A 22,744-nucleotide genomic window follows, 5' to 3' on the forward strand; every position below is an offset into this window, starting at 1 on the left:
CCTTGTGTACCTGCTCTTGACAAGTGGCTGACAAATGGGCATTTTATCAAAGCCATGGAGTGTTTTGCTTTTATTGTGACTATTACTGCATTATAAACAAAAATGGAAAGTGTGTACGTTTTAATCTCAATTTGTGTTTCTTGAAATGAGGATTGGAAAAGCCAGATAGCCTTTCCCTAAAGAACAATAGTATAAATATTTTTTGTTGTTATGGTTTCTACACTTAAACAGACTTTAGTTGGCAACAGGAGCATTAAGGATTCAGTGACCTGTGCTGTCCTTAACTGATGTGCAGTCATTCTGTCCAAGGCACTGATTTACCAAACATAACAAATGAGAATAACACTCATTTTAAAAAATAGATATAGATAATGTAAGTGTCAATAAACTACTCCTTAAATGGAGTCCATGTCTCCTGGAACAGCCATAATATCTGTTGTGCGTAGGCCTTTTTTCACTTATCTGATTTCTTAACTTTTCCATGCTCTTTCTTCCTGGCCAGAGACCTTATTTCCCTCTGTATTGAGAAACAGAACATCCTCCATCCCTGACTGTTCCTGCTCATCTCCACCTCAGAAAATCTCCTCTCTCCACTTGGCCCAGTTTTGCACGAAAAGCTGCTCTCCAAAGACACCCCCGCCTCAGCCACCCCAGGATCTTCTCCCGTAGTTATCTCCTTGTCTCTTGTACTTTGAATTTCTCCTTGGCTACTAGTGTCTCTGCATGCTCTTTGTCCCTTTTTTGCTGCTCGCCCATCCCCTGTCCCTCTTCTTTTCTTTCCCATCCAGCCTGAGACCTCAGGAAGAGCAGGAATCTTGCCCTCCATTTATTGTACCTTTTTAAATGAGGAATAAATGAATGAATTTTTATTCTCAACATGAGGCCTTCCTCTCTGTGTCTAGTTCAAATCAATGGCTCCCATCTCTGTGAACCCGTTTTGTGCTTTTATTAGAGTACCAGCTTGCACTGTAGTTAGCTGTGCGTGCCTGAGATCAGGCACATTTGCCTGGAGGGAACCGAATCATAAGAATGAGCAATGTTAAGGAAAGTGACTCTAGAGCTATGTAAGAGAAGAGGTTTTTCTGTGAAGGATTACACATTTTTGAAAATGTGGATTGCAGTCTAATCATTCTTGTCTAGTGGATTGCCACCAGCAACTTTGAGTGGAATAGATCAGAGAGAATTGCATATAATACAGTTAACAATTATTTGGTGAAACATTACTGGATCCACTCCCAGAATTTCTGATTGTGTTTGATGTGGAGATTGAGATTTTCTGCTTCTAGTGTGTGTATGTGTATGTGTTTGAACAAGGTCACAACATAAAATGTTTCTTACTGTCGGTCTCTGGCAAAAAAAGTTTGAGGAACTTGCTCTACCTCATAGATTAAAGAGTCAGGTGTAAGTGACACATTTTTATAATTAAACCCAAAGTGCTCTGACATTTACATAACATTACTGTCATGGTTGAGTAAAGGGGGCAGAGGAATTTAGAGACAGATCTAATTAACAGATCTTTGCTGAGCAGGCTATTTGGCTTAACACTGGCACCCAGGCAGACAGTAATTGATTCAGAAACAGAACCCAGATTCAAAACTGTTAAACTGTAATTTCTTCATTAATTAAATGAGTGGTTTCTGAGCTGCTCAGTGTTCATCATAAGGGTTATCAATACATTTCCTAAAGATTTTTTTAAAATTTATAAATGAAAAGTCACATTAATTCATGCAGCTTTTATATGTCATGGAGGTTGTCATGGTCCCAAAATAAGCAACAGCAGTCACAGAAAAAGGCTGAGAATGATTAATAAATGCTGAATGAATGATGTTAGAAAATCATCATCTTGCAATCCCAAAGAAAATAATGAGTCTAGACAATAATCATGAGTGGATGTGAAACCATTGGGTAAAACAGGCTGCTGCCACGAGGCACTGGTCAGTCTCAGCATAACTGACGTGGGTCCGACGGAACTTACATGCCTCACGATTGATACAGCAGCCACAGACACCATCTGTGAAGTATTCTTGCCTAAACAGAATTGCACCTGAATATGATCAAGGCTTTAAATCTAACTGCCAGTTTATAGGAAGCATGACGCTAATTGAAGAAAGTAAATGACAACAGAATGTGGCCCTCAGCCCGATCTACAATGTGTGTTATTCGACAACAGTAGTACCCAATCAGGGTATCCTGTTAAAGCAGAAATCGCTGGGCCCCACTTCCAAAGTTTCTGCTTCAGTAGGGCTGGAAGGGGCCTGAGAAGAGAATTTCCGTTTCTAACAAGTTCCCAGGAGATACAGGTGTCCTGGTCCAGGGACCACACTTTGTAAACCACTGGTCTGTGGGACAAATAACCTGCTTATCCAGCCAGTCAGTGACATGAGAGGTAGTGGGGATGTTGTAGAATAAAATGAATTTAAAGGGCTTACAAACTCAATGCAATATACAAACTTTATCTGGATCTTAATTCAAAGCAACTACAAAAAGAAATTTTTGAAACAACTGGGGAAATCTAAGTATTGACTGAGTGTGGGATTAAAGTAAGAAATTACACTTCTGCTGAGTGTAATAATATGATGATTACATTAAAAACTTTTTTCATGCTGAAGCATGTTTTTGTTAATCAAATGACTGGATTCCAAAATATAGATCCTGTCCAGGATTAACAAAATATTGATAATTGTTGAAACTGCATAATAGGTATCTGGGGATTTGTTATGCTAGCCTCTGTACTTTTGGGTGTGTTGGGAAGTTTTCATGATAAGAAGTTAAAAAAAAAAAATGACCACTGCTTACAGTAGACTTCTTCATACCACATAGAAGTACATCCTTCTCATCTGGAAATCATCCTCCCAGTAGCCTCAGCCAGCCCTTCAAAAAATAATAACTTGACACTTAGAAATAAACACAGATAAATTACCTTCATGCTCCATAAGTAGCTGTAACAAAACTATACTAAATTCATGAAACTTAACCTCGTTGGATATCATTCAGACTTACTTAACGTACAGTTCTGTAAAAGTTGGTTTGTCTAGTTTCTCATTCCACATGTGATCTAGTAAAGGAAGGCTGCTAGAAGTGAGTACAGTGACAGCAGGAAAAATATGACAACTCATAGCCTGACATTTAGAGAACAACAAATATATATATAAAGGAATTGGATCAGCACATTATACAGTGGTACATTATTGACTATCAATAGTAAAAGTTTTAGCCTTTATACAGCATTCATGTGTCAGTTACCATTCTGATTCCTTTACTTATATCAATGCTCTTAATCCATATGGCAACCCACTGAGATTGGCACTGTTTTATTCTTTATTTTACCAATAAAAGCACTGGATCATGGAGGGGTCAAATAACTTGCCTGAGGTCACAAAAAGTGCTCTTTCCCACTGTCAGTGCTGCCTCAGTAATAAAAATTAAACTACATCCGATGTCTTCTGTTTAAGACATACTCATATTTCAGGGTGAAATGAAAGTATAAAAGACAGTATGAGCAGTTTTTCTATTGAAATTTGTTTTAAAGCATTTTTAAGGTTTCTAAAGGGATAAACTGGCTGTTTGATGTGAGAGAAAGAGCATGGACTTTGGAGTTAGAGAGACCTGGGTTTAGGGTCTAGCGCCATCTTTAACCAGCTGTGGGACCTTAGGCAAATTACGTGACCTCTCTGATCCTCAGATTTCTCAGCTGTAAAGTGGAAGCAGTAATTCTCAACTGAGGGGGAATATGAACTGATAATATACTATTAACTCATTTGAGTTAATGTAGAAAAGCTGATGGTGCCAGATAAATGAGTTGTTTCTTTCTAATAAGCAGAGGATATTCAGATAACATCCAGAACTTATAAGTGTGAAATTCCAATTAAAGATGTATACTGTCAAGGGAGTGCTTGTAAGTTGTGGTAGACCTTCACGAGCTCAGATCTTAATAATGAATACCCATTAATCATACTGGCATCATCATTTAGACTGTTAACACTCGATGGGCCAACTTTCACTCTGTCCAATTCTCAGGCCCGTGACACAAACACCAGGCTTCCTCCTAGGCCTGTCTTCTCTTTCCTCCATTGAAAAGAAGAAACTTTTTGGAATTCTAGACCAGCAGTGTGCATGATCAATTCAGCTTTTTTGTAAGGCTTGCAAAGCCCTCAGCAGGATGTGCACTCATGCAGGCAGCTTGAAAGAAACCTTAGACACACTGTCCAGGGCTGACCCCTGCAAGGCAGCAGGATAAAAAGTGAGAGCCTGCTGTGGGCCAGGCATTGTGCAGTGTAGCCAGGCCAGGATAGGGACCTAGCCAGCCGGACAGAAGCTTCAGGAACCAGGCTCTGCAGGCGCAAAGACAACTGGAATCAATGCTGTTAAGTATGGAGCTAGAAGTCAGGTCTGTGCATGGTACTCGTGTGTGTGTGTGTGTGTGTGATTTTCACTGACTTAATGTTAATGCCTTCAGTATTTGCTGGCTTAATGATGGGATAGTTTATATTGTATTATTTATAAAAGCGAAAAATAATTTGGAAGAATCTAAATATTCATCAGTAAGAAAATGGATGAAAATGTGGAATATTCTTATGATGGAATATTATAACTATACCAATGAATAGATTGGATCTAAATTTTTCAACACAGAGCCATTGCAAGAAAAAAAATTGATGTAAAAAGTGCAGAGTATGTCCCACATGTAATTTATGTTAATTTTAAAATAGAAAACATATAGTTGTGTATTTGTATATATGAAATATACAAATAGACTGAAAAGTTACATAACAAATTTATAATCACAGCTGCATCTTGAGAAGGGGGAGGGGAATCAGCCTGGATTTGCAGCCGGGAATCAGGAAGAATTCGACTTTATCTGTTATGTTTTATTTATTTTAAAAAGATCTTTTGGAAACAAATGGAGCCTGGAAGACTAAAGGCCAAAGGAACTGTGCATAAATACTGCACTCTTATTGATAAAGTAATTTCCCACAGGGGTGTAGGCTAACAATTCTGTTACTGATATGCATGTATACTGGAATTGAACAATTAAGTAAATGGCAGATGATAGGATCCAGGTTTCTCACTGTTAAAGTTAAAATGTACAGATCAGCAAGAGGAGGAGGCTCGTATGATCCACGTAGTGATGGCTCAGATTTAGAGACATTAGTGTATGGAGTTTATGGAGAAATCGTGTTTAACTTACTATAGATTAAGTTTAAAATTGATATTTTAATATAGAGCACAGGTGGAAATATTTATAGATATATGTGTATGCACAATTTATTATACAGACGTGCTATGGATTGAGTTGGGTCTCCCAAAGTCCATGTATTAATCCCCACTGTAACAGTGTTGAGGTTGGGAAAACCTTTTATGGTAATTGAAAGGTGGGGCCTTTAGGAGGTGATTAGGTTGTGAGGACCGTGCCCTAGTGAATGTATTGATCCATTCCGGGAGTAATAAGTTGATGGTTTAATGGGTGGTAATGGGAGTGATTCTGATGGCTTTACAAGGAGAACAAGCAAGCAGGTTAACTCTCTTGCTCAAGCCATTCATCGTGTGATACCTGCTTCGCTGTAGAGTCACCAACAAGAAGGCCCTCACCAGATGTGTTCCCTGGACTGTGGGCCTCCCAGCCTCCACAACTGTATGAAATAAATTTTATTTCTTTATAAATTATTCACTTTCAGGTATTCTGTTATACACAAGAGAAACTAATACAGCACATATAATTCTTTGCTGTGTCAGCTGAGAGGGCCTAAAAAAAATGATACCACAGTAGCAACACCGCATCTGGCACCCAGATCTTGGTTTCTAATACCATTCTCCAACAGAAGGAACAAGGGTGTCTTGGAGAAATGGGTGATTCTGAAATTGGAGCATCTTGTACTGCCACAAAGTAAGGAGTTCTTTAAAAAAAAAAGCGGGGGGTAGGGGTATGTCAAAGGGACCCAGGAGCCAAATGAAAGAGCTCCCAGTAGCCAAAGCTGAAACAATTTGGGCAACAAAATAAACTAGTATTAGATTATAAACCAAAATATAAAATAACTATTCATGAGTTCATATGAATATAAACAATTGAATAAGTTAATAAATACAGGAAGAAGAGATGAATCTTCTGTGCAGAATAATTCCCAATGATGTAGATCATGTAATTATACAGATACTCCACCCTAAAGGAAAGAGATATAACTCCCACCCCTTAAATGTGGGCTACACATAACGACTTCTTTCTAATGAATATGGGAGGAGGGGAATAACTTTACAGTGGAGAAACCCAACAAACACTATATCAACCGGGTGATCAGGTCGATGTCAATACTCATAAACTGTGTTGATAGTAAGTACCCTTGATACGATGAAAAAGGCACTTTACCTATGTGATCTTCCTCCTGAACTCCCATAACTCCAGACTAATAATGAGAGAAATATCAGGCAAATTCCAATAGAGGAGCATCCTATAGAATATGTGCTCACTATTCTTTAAAATGGCCAAGGTCATTGTGAAGGATAATTCTACATGTCAACTTGATTAGATTAAGGAATGCCAAGCTATCTTTTTAGGTGTACCTGTGAGGGTGTTTCCAGCAGAGATTAGCATGAGAGCCTGAGTGGACAGGGTGGGAAAGACCCACCCTCAATGTGGGCAAGAACTATCCAGTCTGATGGGGGCCCTGAGAGAACAAAAGACAGAGAAAAAAGGTGAAGCTCTTTCTCTATCCACTGGAGCTGGAATATACCCTTCTCTCCTGTCTGTGGACATCAGAGCTCGAGACTCTTCAGCTTTGGGGTTCCATGACTTACACCAAGGAAACCATCGGCTTCCCTGGCTTTGAGGCCTTCAGACTTGGACTGAACCATGCTACTGGTATCCAATTTGCAGACAGCCTATCATGGGACTTTTCTTCACAATCTCATGAGCCAATTCCCCTAATAAATCCCCTCTCATATATTTATAACATATCCTATTGATTCTGTCTCTCTGGAGAACCCTAACTAATACAGTTATCAAAAACAAAGAAAGCCTGAGAAAATGTCACAGCCAAGAGGAGCCTCAGGAGAAATGACAAGTAAATGTAATATGGTACCCTGGATGGGATCCTGGAACAGAAAGAGGTCATTAAGTAAAAATTAAAGGAATCAGAATAAAGTATGCACTTTAGTTCATAAAAATGTACCAATATTAGTTCATTAATTATAACAAATGTACCACATTAGTGTAAGATGTTTAAAATGGGGAAATAGAGGAGGGGATGTACTGGGAACTGTCTGTCCAATTTTTCTGTAAGTCTAAAACTGTTCTAAAAAAATAGTTTACTAATTTTTTTAAAAAGATCACTTCAAAATATGACAAAATGTTGAACTGTCAAACTGGGCTGTGGGGACATAATTGTTTACTCTATTCTTTGTAAGTTTCTCTATTTTTCAATTTCTCAGAATTAGAAAAATGGAAACTTGGAGCAGAACTCTGTCCCAGACATTAAGTGAATTAGTAATTATGGTGGACAGTTTTACTATCAGTTTTCTCCGTCTATATGAACAGTAGTAAACAAAAATCTCATGGGATAAGGCCAGACTATAAGCTAAAAATTGTTGAAGTTCTTTGTACACAAAAATATTTATGCAAATAGTAGGATGAATTGCTAAAAGTGGACTCTTATACCTACTGCCAAATTACATTCTCAGCAAGATTACACCCATTTATATTGGCACTCTGCGTCTGAGAGTGCCCATTTCCTTATTGCCTAGAAACCACTATGTATTCAGTTTGATAAGAAAAAGATCTTATCACTTTTGTGCTTTCATTTGCATTTCTATGATTGCAATAGAGTTTAGCACTATTTTTCATGCTTAGTGGCATTTTCTTTTTTTTTTTTTTTTTGCTTACACCAATTACCTTTTCATGTTGTTTGTCCATTTTTCCATTACTTTATAACATTTCTGTATAAATGTTTTGAATATTATCATTCTCTTCTCACTTGACTTCTGTGACACCATTCCACTCTTTCTCTCCCCTGCTTCTGTGGCCACATTAAAGGCTGATGGTCCCCAGCCCTTCTCTCTTTCCACTCTGTAATTCCCCCTTCAACTACCTAACCCATGCAGATATCTCACTGCTCTCCTAGAAGGAAAGCACAAAGGAGCAGGGACTGTGACCATCCATCCTGGCTTCCTTGGGACTGAGGAGGTTCCTGGGACTTTCATTACTCAAACTGAAACAGTGCTGAGCAAAGCAAAATGGTTCGTCACCCTACAAGGTAAGTTAGGTGCTCAATAAATATTTGTTGAATGAATGCACGATGACCTCCAAGACTGCTTTTTCAGCCAGATTACTCATTTGAGCTTCAGCTCCAAATTTCTAATTGCTTTATGGACAGCACCACTTGAGTACACACAGACGTCTCACTTCTAGTATGTCCAGAACTCTCTCCCCATTACTCCTCAAAAAACTCTGCCCCTCTTTTGTATTCACTTTCTCAATGAATTCTCTCTCTAGCATTCTAGAATGCCAGTAATCCTTACACATTTTGCAGTTCTCAGGTTTGTTAGGGTTGTAATCTGTACTTCAGACCTGATATAAATTAACTGCAAACTGAAATGGCTCCATTCTATGCGATTCTGTTACCCAGTCCTTTCACCCTGTGGTGGCTCTCTTTGTTCTGATGTTTCTAAAGGATAATGGTTGTGTTCAGTATTTTCCAGGCAATGAAACTTCCTTACAGTCAAAAGCACCTTGCAGTAAGTAAAAATGAGCAGAATTATTATTGTTATAAGTTGTTTAGCAGTGAGTTTAAGTGTGTAAATTTAATAACTATAATTAAACCATGAATGTCAGTTTCAAGAAAAAAGTAAAACTGTAATGTGATTATGCAAAAGCTGAGAATTGTTAGCTCTCAAAGAAACTTGATTGACACATCAATTTAGTTATTCTATATGTTAAATGGAATTGGTAAATCATTTAATCTTTGACTTTACTCCCTCATTTTATGATGATTGCCAAACACACCAGATTTTATGTAGACAAAATCTGAGTCATTTTGTTCATCTGTATGCTTGTGTTAGCCTGTTCAGCCTGCTATAACATAATACCATAGACTGGGTAGTTTAAACAACAGAGATTTATTTTCTCACGGTTCTGAAAGCTGGAATTCTGAGATCAGGATGCCAGCATGGTTGGTTTCTAGTGAGGATCCTCTTCCTGGCTGAAAGACAGCCGCATTCCCACTCCTTCCTCAAATGGAGGAGAAAGTGCTGGTGTCTCTCAGCACTTTCTCCTCTTATAGAGGCACCAGTTCTATCAGATCAGGGCTCTGCTCTTATGACCTCATTTTACCTTAATTGCCTCCTTAAAGGCCTCATCTCCAATACAGTCACATGGGTTAGAGCTTCAACACATGAATTTTAGGGGTACATAATTCAGTCCATTACCAATTCTGGTTTTCCTTTTCAGAGGAGTTAAATTTAAGTAACTCAGTTCCTGCAAACATAGTTATTAACACACCAATTATAATACAAATTACATCATTTTTTAACTTCTATTTTACATGTGGATTGCCATCTGTTTCTAAAGTACTGCCTCTGTTCTCCATAAAGGTGATTCCATATATCTTTTGCTGTGATTCCAGCTAGCTAGGTGCAGTTAACCCAGGATAGTTCTTTTAAGCCTCTTTTTCTCCACCCCTGGAGAGTAGGCAAGTTTGTCATTATCTACCACACATTTTCTCACCTTCTTATCACTTCTAAGCAATTATCTCTGCACTCTTTTCCTCCTTTCTATCCTGTTTGTCTTTTCAATCAATAAATACTTCATTCCTTTTTCTATTTATCCAGCTGTACTTCTTAGTATATGTTTCTATTATATGTATGTATGTATGAATATGCCAAGTGTGTATGTTTCTTTATAAACTATGTTTAAGTATTGCTGCCTTATATACTGTCAAGTGCTTTACATTTCACAGAGTGCTCTCACCCATAGTAACTTTTGATTCTCACAATAAACCAGAGCAGAGGTGTGGCCAGATAAGTATATAAAGGCACAGTTTATAATATGATTTATTATAAAGAATTGTCCCATGTGATTATGAAGGCTGAGAAGTCCCATGACCTGCTATCTGCAAGCTGGAGAGCCAGGAAAGCTGGTGGTGTAAATTCTAGTCCCAGTCCAAAGGTCTGAGGACCAGGAGTGCGAATGGTGTAAGTCCTAGTCTGAGAGCAAGAGAAGATTGATGTCTCAGCTCAGCAGTCAGGCAGAGAGAACAGATTCTCCCTTCCTTTGCCTTTTATTTCTATTCAGGCCCTCAAAGGATTGAATGATATATACCTACTCTGGGTAGGGCAATCTTCTTTACTCAGTCTACCAATTCAAATGCTAACCTCATACTTACCTGGCAGGGGAGATACCATGATCACAAATGCTAACCTCAGCTGGAAACACCCTCACATATGCAACCAGAAATAATGTTTAGCTAAACATCTGGGCACCCTGTAGTCCAGTCAAGTTAACACATAAAATTAGCTATTACATCCCCCTTTTTCCATTTACTCTTTCTTCTTGTGACAAATGAAACTTAAACTCTGAGTAACTGAGTTGTAATTTACTTCTAAATAATCCAGCTTATGTTTATATTAAAAATTTAAATAGTTGTGGAGATGCTTCTTAACTTCCAGAACATTGAGAAAATGACATTAAGTATGTAAATAAGGTGCAGCCGATTCTTCAGCAGGATTCAGTTGGTCTCAGTCCACTGTAGAACTGTATATATGAACACTGCTGTGAGCTCCAGGGAATGCATCACAACCACCTTTGTCCCTCCACCAACAATAAATCATATAAAAAGGACACCAACACCCCAAGCCATAACATTGAACATGCCATGGTCCTTGTGAATAGTGCCCACTGGAGTTGTGCAGTGCACAGCCTACACAGCCATACATGGTGGCCCTGCCAAGGACACTGGCTAGAAGAGCCATCATAAGCAAACAAGCCACATGAAGCCACTCTTAGAAGAGAGAGTAGCACAATAACTTGATGAAGTAGAGAGACTGAGGTCATTGAATTAAAAGTCCCACATTCAAGTGTTGATGCTACCATGTCTTATTAGAAAAGTAGTTTTGAGCAAGCCAGTTGAAATCTGTGAGCCTTGGTGTCTTCTTCAGCAACTCTCCCTACTTCACAGACTCTTGAGTGTTAAATGAGATCAAGTATGAGGGGAAATTATATATAAAATTTAGGTTTTATTTTAATAAATAAAAGGGGAGCTTTTAGAAAGGGAGAAGTAGTCCCACTTGCCTCACTTTGGTGATTGGGTTGGGAGAAGAGGGCATTTATAGAGTGTATGTTTCAGCTTGCTACAGCACCACTGTGGGGTGAGAAGTGGGAGTGAAGATCTCTCTTCTTCCTTCTAGTTGCCCCCATGAGCAGTGGCTCATAAACAGCAGCCCAGGGTGCACATGCTCACCTCCCTACAAAGCATGACATCAATAACCCCCAAAAGCCTCTTTCCCCACCTGTCTTTCCTGACATCTCACCACAGAGTAAAGGCAAGGGTGTACTGAGCTCACCAACACCTTGAATAATACTTCAGTTCCTCTCTTCTGTGTGCTCCAGTAAAAAAACTGCATACCATCAGACTCAGGCCCCAAAGATTCTCAGCTGCAAGCCCAGGCAGAGCTAACTGCACATGAAGAGTGGGGGGGAGGTGGGGGTGATCAATATTTGCCCAATGGAAAAGACAAATCAATTGAAGGGAAAGAAAATGTTATTTCTAAGCCTTTGAAAGCAGTGGTTTAGATGTATCTATAAAGAAGGAAAGGGAGATAGAAAAAGTAGAGAGTCTTTTTATGTTTAGTTTCCTAGTTATAAAGAGCTCAATAGTTCAGACAGTATTTATTTTTTTAAAAATTGTGGTGAAATGCACATACATAAAACTAACCATTTTAAAGTGAACAATTTAGTACATTTACAGTGTTGTGCAAACACCACCTCTACCTAGCTCCAAAACATCAGAAAGTATGCAAGAATTATACATGTGGAAACTACAGTTAAAAGTATTAAAAAATTTTCTGAGACTTTTCAATCCTTTGGACTTAACTCTCCAGGTTGTATTTGAGCATTCTTGGATTGTTGCTTCCAACTTAACTGATATTACATATCTTCATTGTTTAAGAATGAGCCAATTTACAACAGGGGTGGGTTGGAGGACATTATGTAAAGTAAGCCAGGAACAGAAAGAGAAATACTGCATGTTCTCACATGTATAAAAGCTAAAATAGTTGATTTCATAGAAGTAGAAGAGTAAAATGTTTACCAGAGGTTGGGAAGGGTGGGGGAGTGTATAGTAAGAGGCTGGTTAACACATAAAAAATTACAGCTATGTAGGAGGAATAAGATCTAGTGTTCTACAGCACTGTAGGGTGACTATAATTAACAATTTATTGTTTACTTTCAGTTAGCTAGAAGAGATCATTTTGAATGTTCCCAACACAAAGAAATGATAAATATTTGAGGTGATGGATATGCTGATTAATCTCATTTGATCATTACACATTGTACATATACATGTATCAGAATATCCCATGTACCCTATAAAAAGAAAAGAATGGGCCAACTTAAATAAGTTTCCAATTTGATAAGTGGGTGGGAGAGGTGAGTATGGATTTCTACAGACAGGCAAAATCCCCTGTGTTTATGTTGATCTATGTATTGACAAAGTCTTTATTTATTTTTAAATTTTTATTGAATCGTAATTGATTATACATATTTTGGGGGTTCGATGTAGACATATGTTGATCAAATCAGTATTACTAGTATATATATTGTTACAAATTGTACTTATTCTTTATTTTCTTTATGCCCTTTGTCCAATCTCTCCCCATCCCCCTCTCCTTTCCCCCTCCCACCAATGATAACCCTAGATTTCTTCTCTCCCTCCGAAAGAGTAATGGTTACTCTGTTGATTTGTTTCCTAGATGATCTGTCCAGTGCTGAGAGGTATGTTCAGGTCCCCCAATATTATCATAGAGCAGATGCTTCTTCTGTCACTCTGGAATGGGCTTTGTGGAGAAAGACATCCTCTTCTTTTCTTTGGTTTCTGCTGGTGACTCTCCTTGTGTCAATGCACTCCAGTGGCTGGCGGACCATCTGTGTGGTGGTTGTGACGTCTAGCCGCTTTTGCGGCAGTCGTGGTTATTGTAGTGGCTATGGTGGGCCATTCGCACGGAGGTGATGTTTTTGGCATGGTCCTTGACTCTGGTGGTATGCCTGGTTGTGGGCAGGGGGTCTGGTGTCTGGCTCCATGCCTCTGGTCCCCTGGCAGGCCCCAAGGTGCTGGTGGTGTGCCTGGGCCAGAACTAATTTTTTGTCCTTTGCTTACTTCTAACATGGGGGAACTTCCTTTGGGAACCAGTACTTGAGCTCTGTGGTTTAGCTCAATTGCTGCTTTGCTGCTAATTCCCTAGGGAAGGCTTTTTGTGCAGCTCAGGGTTTAATAGTTGACCTTATAGATACTTCTGGCTCTCCAGAGACCTGCTGCACCTGGGTTGTGTGGAAACTCTGGGTTGGGCCTGAGTCTTTTCATCAAACTGCACCCCATGCAATTCTATATTCCTGACCAGTCTCCTGTGAGTGGTCTTGTGCTGATTGGGAGACAGATCGGCTGTCCATGCTGTGCCCCAGTGTTCTCCCAGTGGGCTCATCTCCTCCACCTCCCCTGCTGGAAACACTTCCCATGGGATGGGCCGTGCGCCAGTCCCTTGCGATGACTCACCAGCCTCAGAATGGCTCCTTTTTTGCAGTTGTTGTGGCTCCTTGCTCCTGTGTGCATCCACAGGAACCCTATTAGTGGTCTTGCTGTCCTGGGGGCCACTGAGGCCCTCTTCTCCCCCGCTGCCTCCAAGCAACTCCATCTGAAGGGCACAGCTGCAGCTTTTGCTGGCTCCTGCTCCATGTGCTCAGCAGCTCCAGCCTTAAAGCAGCCGCGGCCTGAAATGCTCCAAGTAGTTTTTTCTTTTTCTCATCATGGCTTCTCCCACTTTCATGAACTCCATAGGTCTCTCCTCCTCTTCCCCTGAGCTCTAGCAGCCCCAGCTTGGCTGTTGTTTCATTTTTATAGTTGTAAATTGGTTGATTTGTGGGAGAGAGTGACACTGGGGACTGTCTATTCTGCCATCTTGACTGAACTCCTTGACAAAGTCTTTAAACAATTCAGTAAAAAGTTGAAAACTATTTTAGTCATATGCATTTCTTCTGCCCAGGGTCACAGGCAGATTGATCAATGGTGTAACTAATAGAAATGGACCTCAGTGCAAAATTGAATGTAGTCCCTCAACTGTCCACCAAATTTTCTCTGACAAAGTGGCAAAGTTGGTTCTGCTAAGCAAAAAACCAGCTTCTTGAGCACTGGGGTCAGAAGGACATGAAAAATTCTGTTTCTCTTTGGGTCATGGAAGTGAGTATTATATTGCCGGTGAACAGAGAAGGATGTCTTGCTCATAGTTTCTATAGCTGCCCTAAAGTCATCATGGATACTCCCCATGGCTGCAGAGCTAAGGAATAGTCTGATTAAGAAACAAAACAGTGGACTCCATCTTGCCCCCAGAGGCTTCCTGTGAGCCTCTTGGACTTGGTCCTGCATCCTCCACCCCTGTTCTGATCCAATGACCATATGAGCTGGACTTTGCAACTCAGTTGGATTGACTGTTTCTCTAAACTGACTCTCTCCAGCCCTGGGAAATATTTGTGTGTTACCTTAGTTTTAAATATTTGTGTATTACAAACAATTTGTGTTACCTTAGATCTGTAATCACAAAGAACCCCAAAAAGTCTTTTTGACAAATGTGGAGGCAAATTTCTTTTTCACTGTTTCTCAAATAGCAAGATAAGACTAAGGTAGAATCCTGTCTTGGGCTCCTGAAAAATAACTGACTCATGATTTATGAATATTCTACCTAAAGAAAGAATCAATAGAAAGAAGGAAGAGACTAGGGGAGAACAATCCAATAAGTAACTTTAAGCTTTATAGCACATTATTACTTTTCTGAAGTTCTATATTACCACTTTATATTATAGTAGGCACTCACTCAAAATATATTTATTGGAATTGAATGAGGATTTTTTTTTCTTCTTTAGTAATCTTTACTCTAAGGAATATTTTGCCTTACTGTATTGATCAAATAATTATAGTATTTGAGGCCAGGTGTTCAACTCAAAGAAATAATTATTTTTAAATAGGCTTGGATTTTTGTAATGATCTGCTGTGGTGCCAGCTCTGCCCTTCGATGCTTGCTAACCACTACTCAGGAGACCACATATGCATTGCCCATACAGTGGCTTTCAAATTCTGGATTCATTTGGAAATTCATTTTAAAATGCAGTCCTAGGGCTTCCCTACCCACGATGTTCTTTAGGTCTGAGACAGGACCTAGGATCCTACATTTTAACAAGCACCCTGGTGATCCATATGCAGATTTTAGAAACTGATCCAAAGATTTGGCCTGGCTTCAGTCTCTGGACCCAACCTTATTCAGAGCAGAAAAAAGATGAAGAACCAACAGTTAGTTCATCGCTAGTGCAATGATCATGGCCCTGTCCTGGGATAAGATCTTGCTTCATTAGTCACTACTTTGTCTATTTCATGTCCAAACTCCAGATGGTCTTGCCTTCGATCGTGGTAGCTGGGTCTGTGATATTCCCGGAATGTATGATCTGCTAGGTGGAGAATTGTCAGTTACTAAATCCCATATTTAGTGTTCTGCCTGCCTACCTGGTCTTCTACCTAGGACCAAACCCCACCTGTGTGCCGTTTTGGATTCCTCAAGTGCCCACTGCTTAGACATCCTCTTATTCCTTGTCCTTCCCCTGTGGGTTGCTGGATGGCTCGTCCCAGCACTAAAACCTCACTCCTTATGTCACACACCCCTGACTAAGGGTGCTGACTGTCCTGATCCAGAGTTGGCCAAGAGGAGTAGGATAATCACCAGGTTGGTCACCCTAAAGAAAAAAGGCCATTCTCTGTATCTGAGGTAAAATGTGAAGTTATGCCTGCGTAAGAGATCTAGAAGAGGGACTGTTAGAGGGAAAAGTTGGGATATTTGTACGGTAGTGCTGCTTTATCCATGTTTTCACTTTGTGTGATCTCAGTTACCCACAATCAACCATGGTCTGAAAATATTAAATGGAAAATTCCAGAAATAAACCATTTATGTGTTTTCAGTTGCATGCTGTTCTGAGTAGCATGATGGAACCTCACGCCACCCCGCTGCGACCCACCCAGGACATGAATCCTCCCTCTGTCCAGCTCGTCCACACTGCACACGCTTCCCACCTGTTCCTCACTCAGCAGCCAGCTCGGTCATCAGAGCGACTGTCACAGTATCGCGGTTCTTGTTTTCAAGTCACCCTTATAGTACTTCTTAACGGCCCCAAAGAGCAAGAGTAGTGATGCTGGCAATTTGGATATGCCAAAGAGAAGCCGTAAATGCTTCTTTTCAGGGACAAGGTGGAAGTTCTTGACTTAAGGAAAGGGGGAAAAAAATCATGCTGAGGTTGCTAAGCTGTACAATAAGAACGAATCTTCTTTCCATGAAATTGTGAAGAAGGAAAAAGAAATTCATGCTGATTTTGCTGCTGCACCTCAAACTGCAAAAGTTACGGCCACCATGTGTGAAAAGTGCTGAGTTAAAATGGAAAAGGTATTAAATTTGTGGGTGGAATACAAGAACAGAAAACATGTTCCTATTGATGCGTGTTGTGTCAGATTAACTTAATCTTATTTAAATTAAACTTTATCATAGGTATGAAGGTACTGGGAAAATGCATAGTATATGTATGAGTCTGTTTCTGTTGCTCATAACAAAATACTTGAAACTGGTGATTTCTAAAGAAAACGAAATTTACTACTTACAGTTTCTGAGGCGGGGAAGTCCAAAGTCCATCTGGTGGTGGTGACAGGGACCCAGGGGTCTCATACTGCAGGATGGTGGAAGCAGAGAGAGCAGAGAGACAGAAAAAGACAGACTCTCCTCTTCTTTAAAAGCCCTCAGAACCATGCCCTTGACCCCATTTTTAATCCATTCACTACTTCACGGTCCCACAATGTAATCACCTCTTCAGGGCTCAACTTTTCAATTACCATGATAGGATTTCCCACCCTCTTAACAGTCACAGCGGGGACCAAGTTTTTAATAAATAAAACTTGGGAAACACAGTTCAAGCTTCAATGAGTTTTGAGGGGACATAATTCAATCCACTACAATATATACAGTGTTTGATACTATCCTCGGTTTCAGTCATCCACTGGGGGTCTTGGAATGTAACCCCCACGGATATGAGGGGACTAGTATACCTCATTTTTGTTACATATAGCCTGTTATCAAGAATGGTCCCAAACCAATGCAGATTAAAATAAAAGTGTTCTTAATTGCCCTTCAGGCTAATACAGTGACATGGGATTAGAACGTCCTTATCTGAAAAGAACCCTTTGTAAAACCCTCATCTACCATGCTGAAATAATGGATACCAGTAACGTGGAGTCCCTCCGTTCAAGCCTACACAAAGTGACTTTTGTAGCCAAAGAGAACAAACAGGTGTATCTGCCTCCTGCCTGGTCGTTGAGGCTGTTACTGAGGAGACCTGAGCTTGAAAGAGTGAGTTCATTTAAGCACAGTCACCTGCAGAAAGCCAGGTATATGAGGTGGAACACATGCTAAGAACATAGGAAGGGCATGGTCTAGCCAGAGATGTGTTTATACAGCACCTGCTTGAGGAATGCAGGCTGAAGTTAGTACAGGGGACAAAATCGTACCTTCCCAGATTGTGACTCTATCTGTTGAGAGCTGGACTATTCTGTGTGAATACAAGAAGCTTCAGATAAGAGTAGGACAAACTTTAATGATATCTTTCTTTGTCATGGTTCGTTAATTTATTCAACAAATATGTTTTTTAATACTTATGTGCTAGGAATAAAGAGCTCTGGCTTCTACCCTCATGAATCTTACCATCTTGTGGTGGAGTTTAGGTCATGAATTTATTCTGGACAGAGATCTACCGAAGAATTTTCTTATTCTCTCGCTTATATCACATGAAAGAACGCTGTGAATGTTGCAGTGATAGGCAGTTGAGGTAGTAAGAAGTGCCCCTGGGGAAGCCAAACCAACAATCATATTTCAGTGGATAGACAAGGCTCGATATTTATGCTAAAGGTGCTAGTCAACCCAGCGGAAAGAGTGATGATGTCCACAGATGAAACAGAAAGCTTCCCATGTTTACTGTAAAGCAAACAAAATTGCCTTAGATGCTGTAGATTTGTGTAAGAGTTCCTTTGTGTTTCCTCCTTTCTACTAGATAAGATGTTGAAGATGAATTGAAATACCAGGTGCTACATAAGCTGATAATTTTATTAGCTTAAGCCAGAAGTTCAGTCTCCTAGACAGCTTGCTAAAACACAGATTGCTCAGCTCTGTAACCACAGTTCCTGATTTTGTAGAGCTGGGATGGGGCCTGAGAATTTGCATGTCTTACAAGGTCTAAACCACTGGCTTAAGCAAACATTTAGAGTACCCTTGAAAGAGTTACTCCACAAGGGAGTACAGGCAGCATCACTAAGTTTAAAATTTTTAAATACCTGCTGTTCTTCTCACTATAATATATATGTACTGCAAAAAGAAAAAAAAAATGTTTTTAATAAAAAAGCAATAGACTTATAAAACAACCTGAGTAAATTTAAAACCACCCACACAAAAATAGGCATTAACAACCTTGTGGTGTATTCTCATAAAATCTCTTATGTGTACATGTATGTTTGTGTGTACATATATACATGACATTCTCTCTTCTCACTCTCTCTGTAACATATACGTATATAATATTCTCTTTATATAAAACACTGGAATCATGTTATACATACTGTTTTGTAACTTACCCTTTTCACTTAATATTTTATAAGCATCTTTCTAAGTCAGTATAGTTCTACAACATGATTCGGTACATCGTTTGAATGAATATAGATTTGTGAGGCTTTTAAACATATTGCCAGAATACTCTTCACAGAAATCGTGGATCATTTTACACGCACATCAGCACTATATGATTATTTTCTCCCAGCTTCACATAACGCTGAGCACATTTTTGTGTGTGTTTGTTTTCTGTGGGGTTTTTTTGTTTGTTTGTTTTTGTTTTTTGGCTTGTTTTGTTTTTTGCAAATTTAATAAGAAGAAAATGCCATCTTGTTTGTATTTGAAATTTTTATTTCAGTTACTGATGGGGTCAGTGGTGGTATATACTCAGTGATGTTATACTTCTTTCCTTTGCAGCTGTGTGAATCTGGGGCTGAGAATTATCTCAACAACACAATTCTTTTGTTTGAGACATTACATGTTCGACATTTCATAGAGCTCAGCATGTCATTTTTCTTTGTCACAAACAAAACAATTCTCAGAGTAAAACAGCTTTGGTCGCACTAGGTAAACTTTGAGAAAGTAACTTTGCCACAAAAATTGTGTGTTTTGAATTTGTCTGGTGTGATATACAATCTCACTTCTCAGCATGTAAGTCATTTATTATAATTATAATATCATTGATCTAATTTTACTTGTGAAATCAAGTATCTGCTGTGATTAAAAGAAAACTGGTGGAGCAGTGTATCTTGTTATCTATTTATTAATATTTATTGAGTGACCACGTGATGTGAACATTAAAACGAACTCTCTTGGTGATACATTAAACTGAACTTTCTTGTTGATACACAGGGACTGTTAGGTGAAAAATATGGGAACATTCGAATCCCGGGAGAAGTTGAAGCCTCCGAGTTTGAAATGATTTTGGATGCTGCCATAGAGGCAAAGCTGGAGACTAAGTTACTGGAAGAGTGGTACTGTCGAGATGAGAACTCGGTGCCAGCAGCTTATTACCTCAGACCCAAATCAGAAATGCTGAGAAGCAATAAAAATGCAGTAAGTTGCCTTCCTCTCCACAATATTGATCTCTCCATTACTTTAAACTGCTTATGTCACCCAGGGGTGGTTTTCTCTGCAGAAAAGTCACAGTATACAAAAAGTTACTCTGCCCTAGGCCCTATATTTCCTTTTAACAACTAAATCCATACTAATCATCAGGGAAATGCAAATCAAAAAAACCACAGTGAGATATGTCACCTCACATGTGTTAGGGTTGCTAATATCAAAAAGCCAAAAGATAACACATGCTGATGAGGATGAGGAGAAAAGGAAACCCTGGCACACTGTTGGTGGGATGCACTCACTTATATGTGGAATCTCATATGTTGAACTCATGGTAGCAGAGAGTAGAAAGGAGTTACCAGGGGCTGGAGTATGGGGGAAATGGGGAGATGTTGGTCAAAGGGTACAAACTTGCAGTTATAGGATGAATAAGTTCTGGAGACATTGTGCAGTATGGGACTACAGTTAATAATAATGTATCATATACTTGAAATTTGCTGACAGAGTCGATCTCAAATGCTCTTACCACAAAAGAAAAAAAGGTAACTATGTGAGGTGATGGACATGTTAATTAGCTTTATTGTGGTAATTGTTTCACAATGTATGCATGTATCAAAACATCACATTGTACACTCTAAAAAAAAATGAGAAAAGAAAGTTAATCCAAAGGTTTCCAATTTTTTATTCACCTTTCCTTTTAGTATTTTTGACTTTCCTTCTGGGGTCATTTTCCTTCTTCTGGAAGTATATCTTTTGGAAGTTTTGTTAATGAAGGTCTTCTAGTGATAAATTCTGTGCTTGTTTATCTGAAAATATTACTTGCCCATTTTTCTATAATTTGTTTATTCTGATTGGTGTATGTTATGCTTTTTATATCTGTGAAGTCATATATTCCATCAGTTCTGGAAAATCCTCAGCCATCATGTTATCAAATAATGTCTCTCCTCTATTCCCTCTGTTCTTTCCTTTTTGCTCTTTAATTAGATGTACATTAGACCATCCTAGCCTGTCCTCCATGTCCTTAATTCTCTTTCACATTATCAATTTTCTTATCTCTCTGTGCTGTTTTCCAGAAGATTACTTCAGATCTTTTTTCCAGTTCACCAATTTTTTCTTCAGCTGTGTCCACTCTGTGCATACATTGAGTTTTCAAGTTCAACAGTTATATTTTTTATTTTGTGGAAGATGTGTGTGTGTGTGTGTGTGTGTGTGTGTGTGTGTGTGTGTGTGTGTGTGTGTGTGTGTTTTGGGGGAGTGGAGGTTCTTTTTAAAATTTGCGTAGCTATTTTTTATAGTCTCTTTTTAAATTTTTTAGTTTAATTTCCCAGTTAAATATGCTATGAGTAAATGTAGATAGCAAAGAACATGCTACCTTAAGAAACAAGGTTTACACAGTGGTTTGGGGACACTTGTTCATATGTTACTATTTAATTGGCTTTAGTTGTTTCATCTTTATTTATTTCTATGATCCTCTAGGGAAATTTAAATTATTCCCAAACCTCCATGTTATATTTCTGCATGCATTGTTGTTGAATAAATGAATGTATGAATAAGAGATTATATAAATGTTACTTTCTTGGTAGGCAATCCTCCTATTTTATTTCCAAGCAAATCATCAAAACAAGTGAAGCATAAACAATTACAGAAAATTAAATAACATATGAGTACCTCCCTTTAACTTTCTCTCCCCTTCGAAGGGCATTGAAGAGATTGTTTTGTTATGACACTTGTATCAAAACTCAAGAGAGGGAAACATGGGATAATAAGAAAACCCAACAAACACTGTTTAGGTCACGCCCTTATGTAACTTGCTCAAATTCACTTGTAGCATGGAGATGATTTCTAATTTCCAGGATTATTGGTGCGGGGGATTAAATGAGACACTGTCTATACAGCACCTATCATAGTATTGGCACATAGTAGACCTTTGAATAATAGAAATTCTCTTCCACTTAAATATAGGGATTTTTAAAATTATTTTTAAGATCGATTTCCTACTTATATATTTCCATAGATGCAGCATTCTGCCAATGCTGAAACTGAGAAGACATGGCAAGAGATATCAGATGAGATCAAGAAGATATTTAAGGTTGCTGTAAAACTGTTGCACGAAAAGGGGAAAATGAAACACAGCCAAGCTAAGAGGTACCTGTTCTCAGGTAATTTTTATACATGCTCAGTAAACTAAAGAATAACCAAATAATAGATGCATCACTGCTTCCCTTTTATGGTTCTGCAAATTCGGAACTACTCAAGTGGACTGTTTTCTGCTTGGACTGTTTCTTGCTTGTGACAATTTTATTTCTTTTACATTTCAAACTCATTTTAAGATCATGCCTGCACAATCAAAATTGCTAGAGAAGTGCAAGCTCTCTCAAATGGATATAGCACATTACTTGAAAATTTTCAGAAATCTTGAAAATAAAAATACTAGCTAGAACTCATAAAGGTGTATTACTTATATTTTTTATTATTTTTTAATTTGTCATATACAATGTAGTTGATTTTCATGTCCCTTTACCAATTCCTCCGTTAGCTCAGTTGGTTAGAGCGTGGTGTTATTACTTATATCTGTTGTAATTTTTCACACTTCTGGTTTCGCCTTTTTAAACAACAGGAGAGGAAGGCTGGTGGGGTTAGCTCAGTTGGTTAGAGGATAGTGCTGATAACACCAAGGTCCAGGTTTTGATGCCTATACTGGCCAGCTGCAAAAAAGAAAAAAAATTATAAACAATAGGAGAGGAAGAGAAATATATTAGACTCCAAAATGGTACCTTTCTGTGAACATCAAAACTGAGTGGACTTG

At 38.9% G+C, this 22,744-nt stretch overlaps 1 protein-coding gene across 1 annotated transcript in view; it reads left to right on the forward strand.

Moving 5' to 3' along the window:
• NWD2 (NACHT and WD repeat domain containing 2) overlaps positions 1-22,744 on the forward strand; it is a 187,205-nt gene that overhangs the window by 153,697 nt on the left and 10,764 nt on the right. Inside the window, exons 4-5 of the mRNA XM_063107329.1 lie at positions 19,729-19,932; positions 21,953-22,097. Coding sequence (XP_062963399.1) covers positions 19,729-19,932; positions 21,953-22,097 — 349 coding nt within the window. The remainder of the gene's footprint in view (positions 1-19,728; positions 19,933-21,952; positions 22,098-22,744) is intronic.

This window comes from Cynocephalus volans, chromosome 9 (assembly GCF_027409185.1).
Source record: "Cynocephalus volans isolate mCynVol1 chromosome 9, mCynVol1.pri, whole genome shotgun sequence".
NCBI classification, from domain to species: Eukaryota; Metazoa; Chordata; class Mammalia; order Dermoptera; family Cynocephalidae; genus Cynocephalus; species Cynocephalus volans.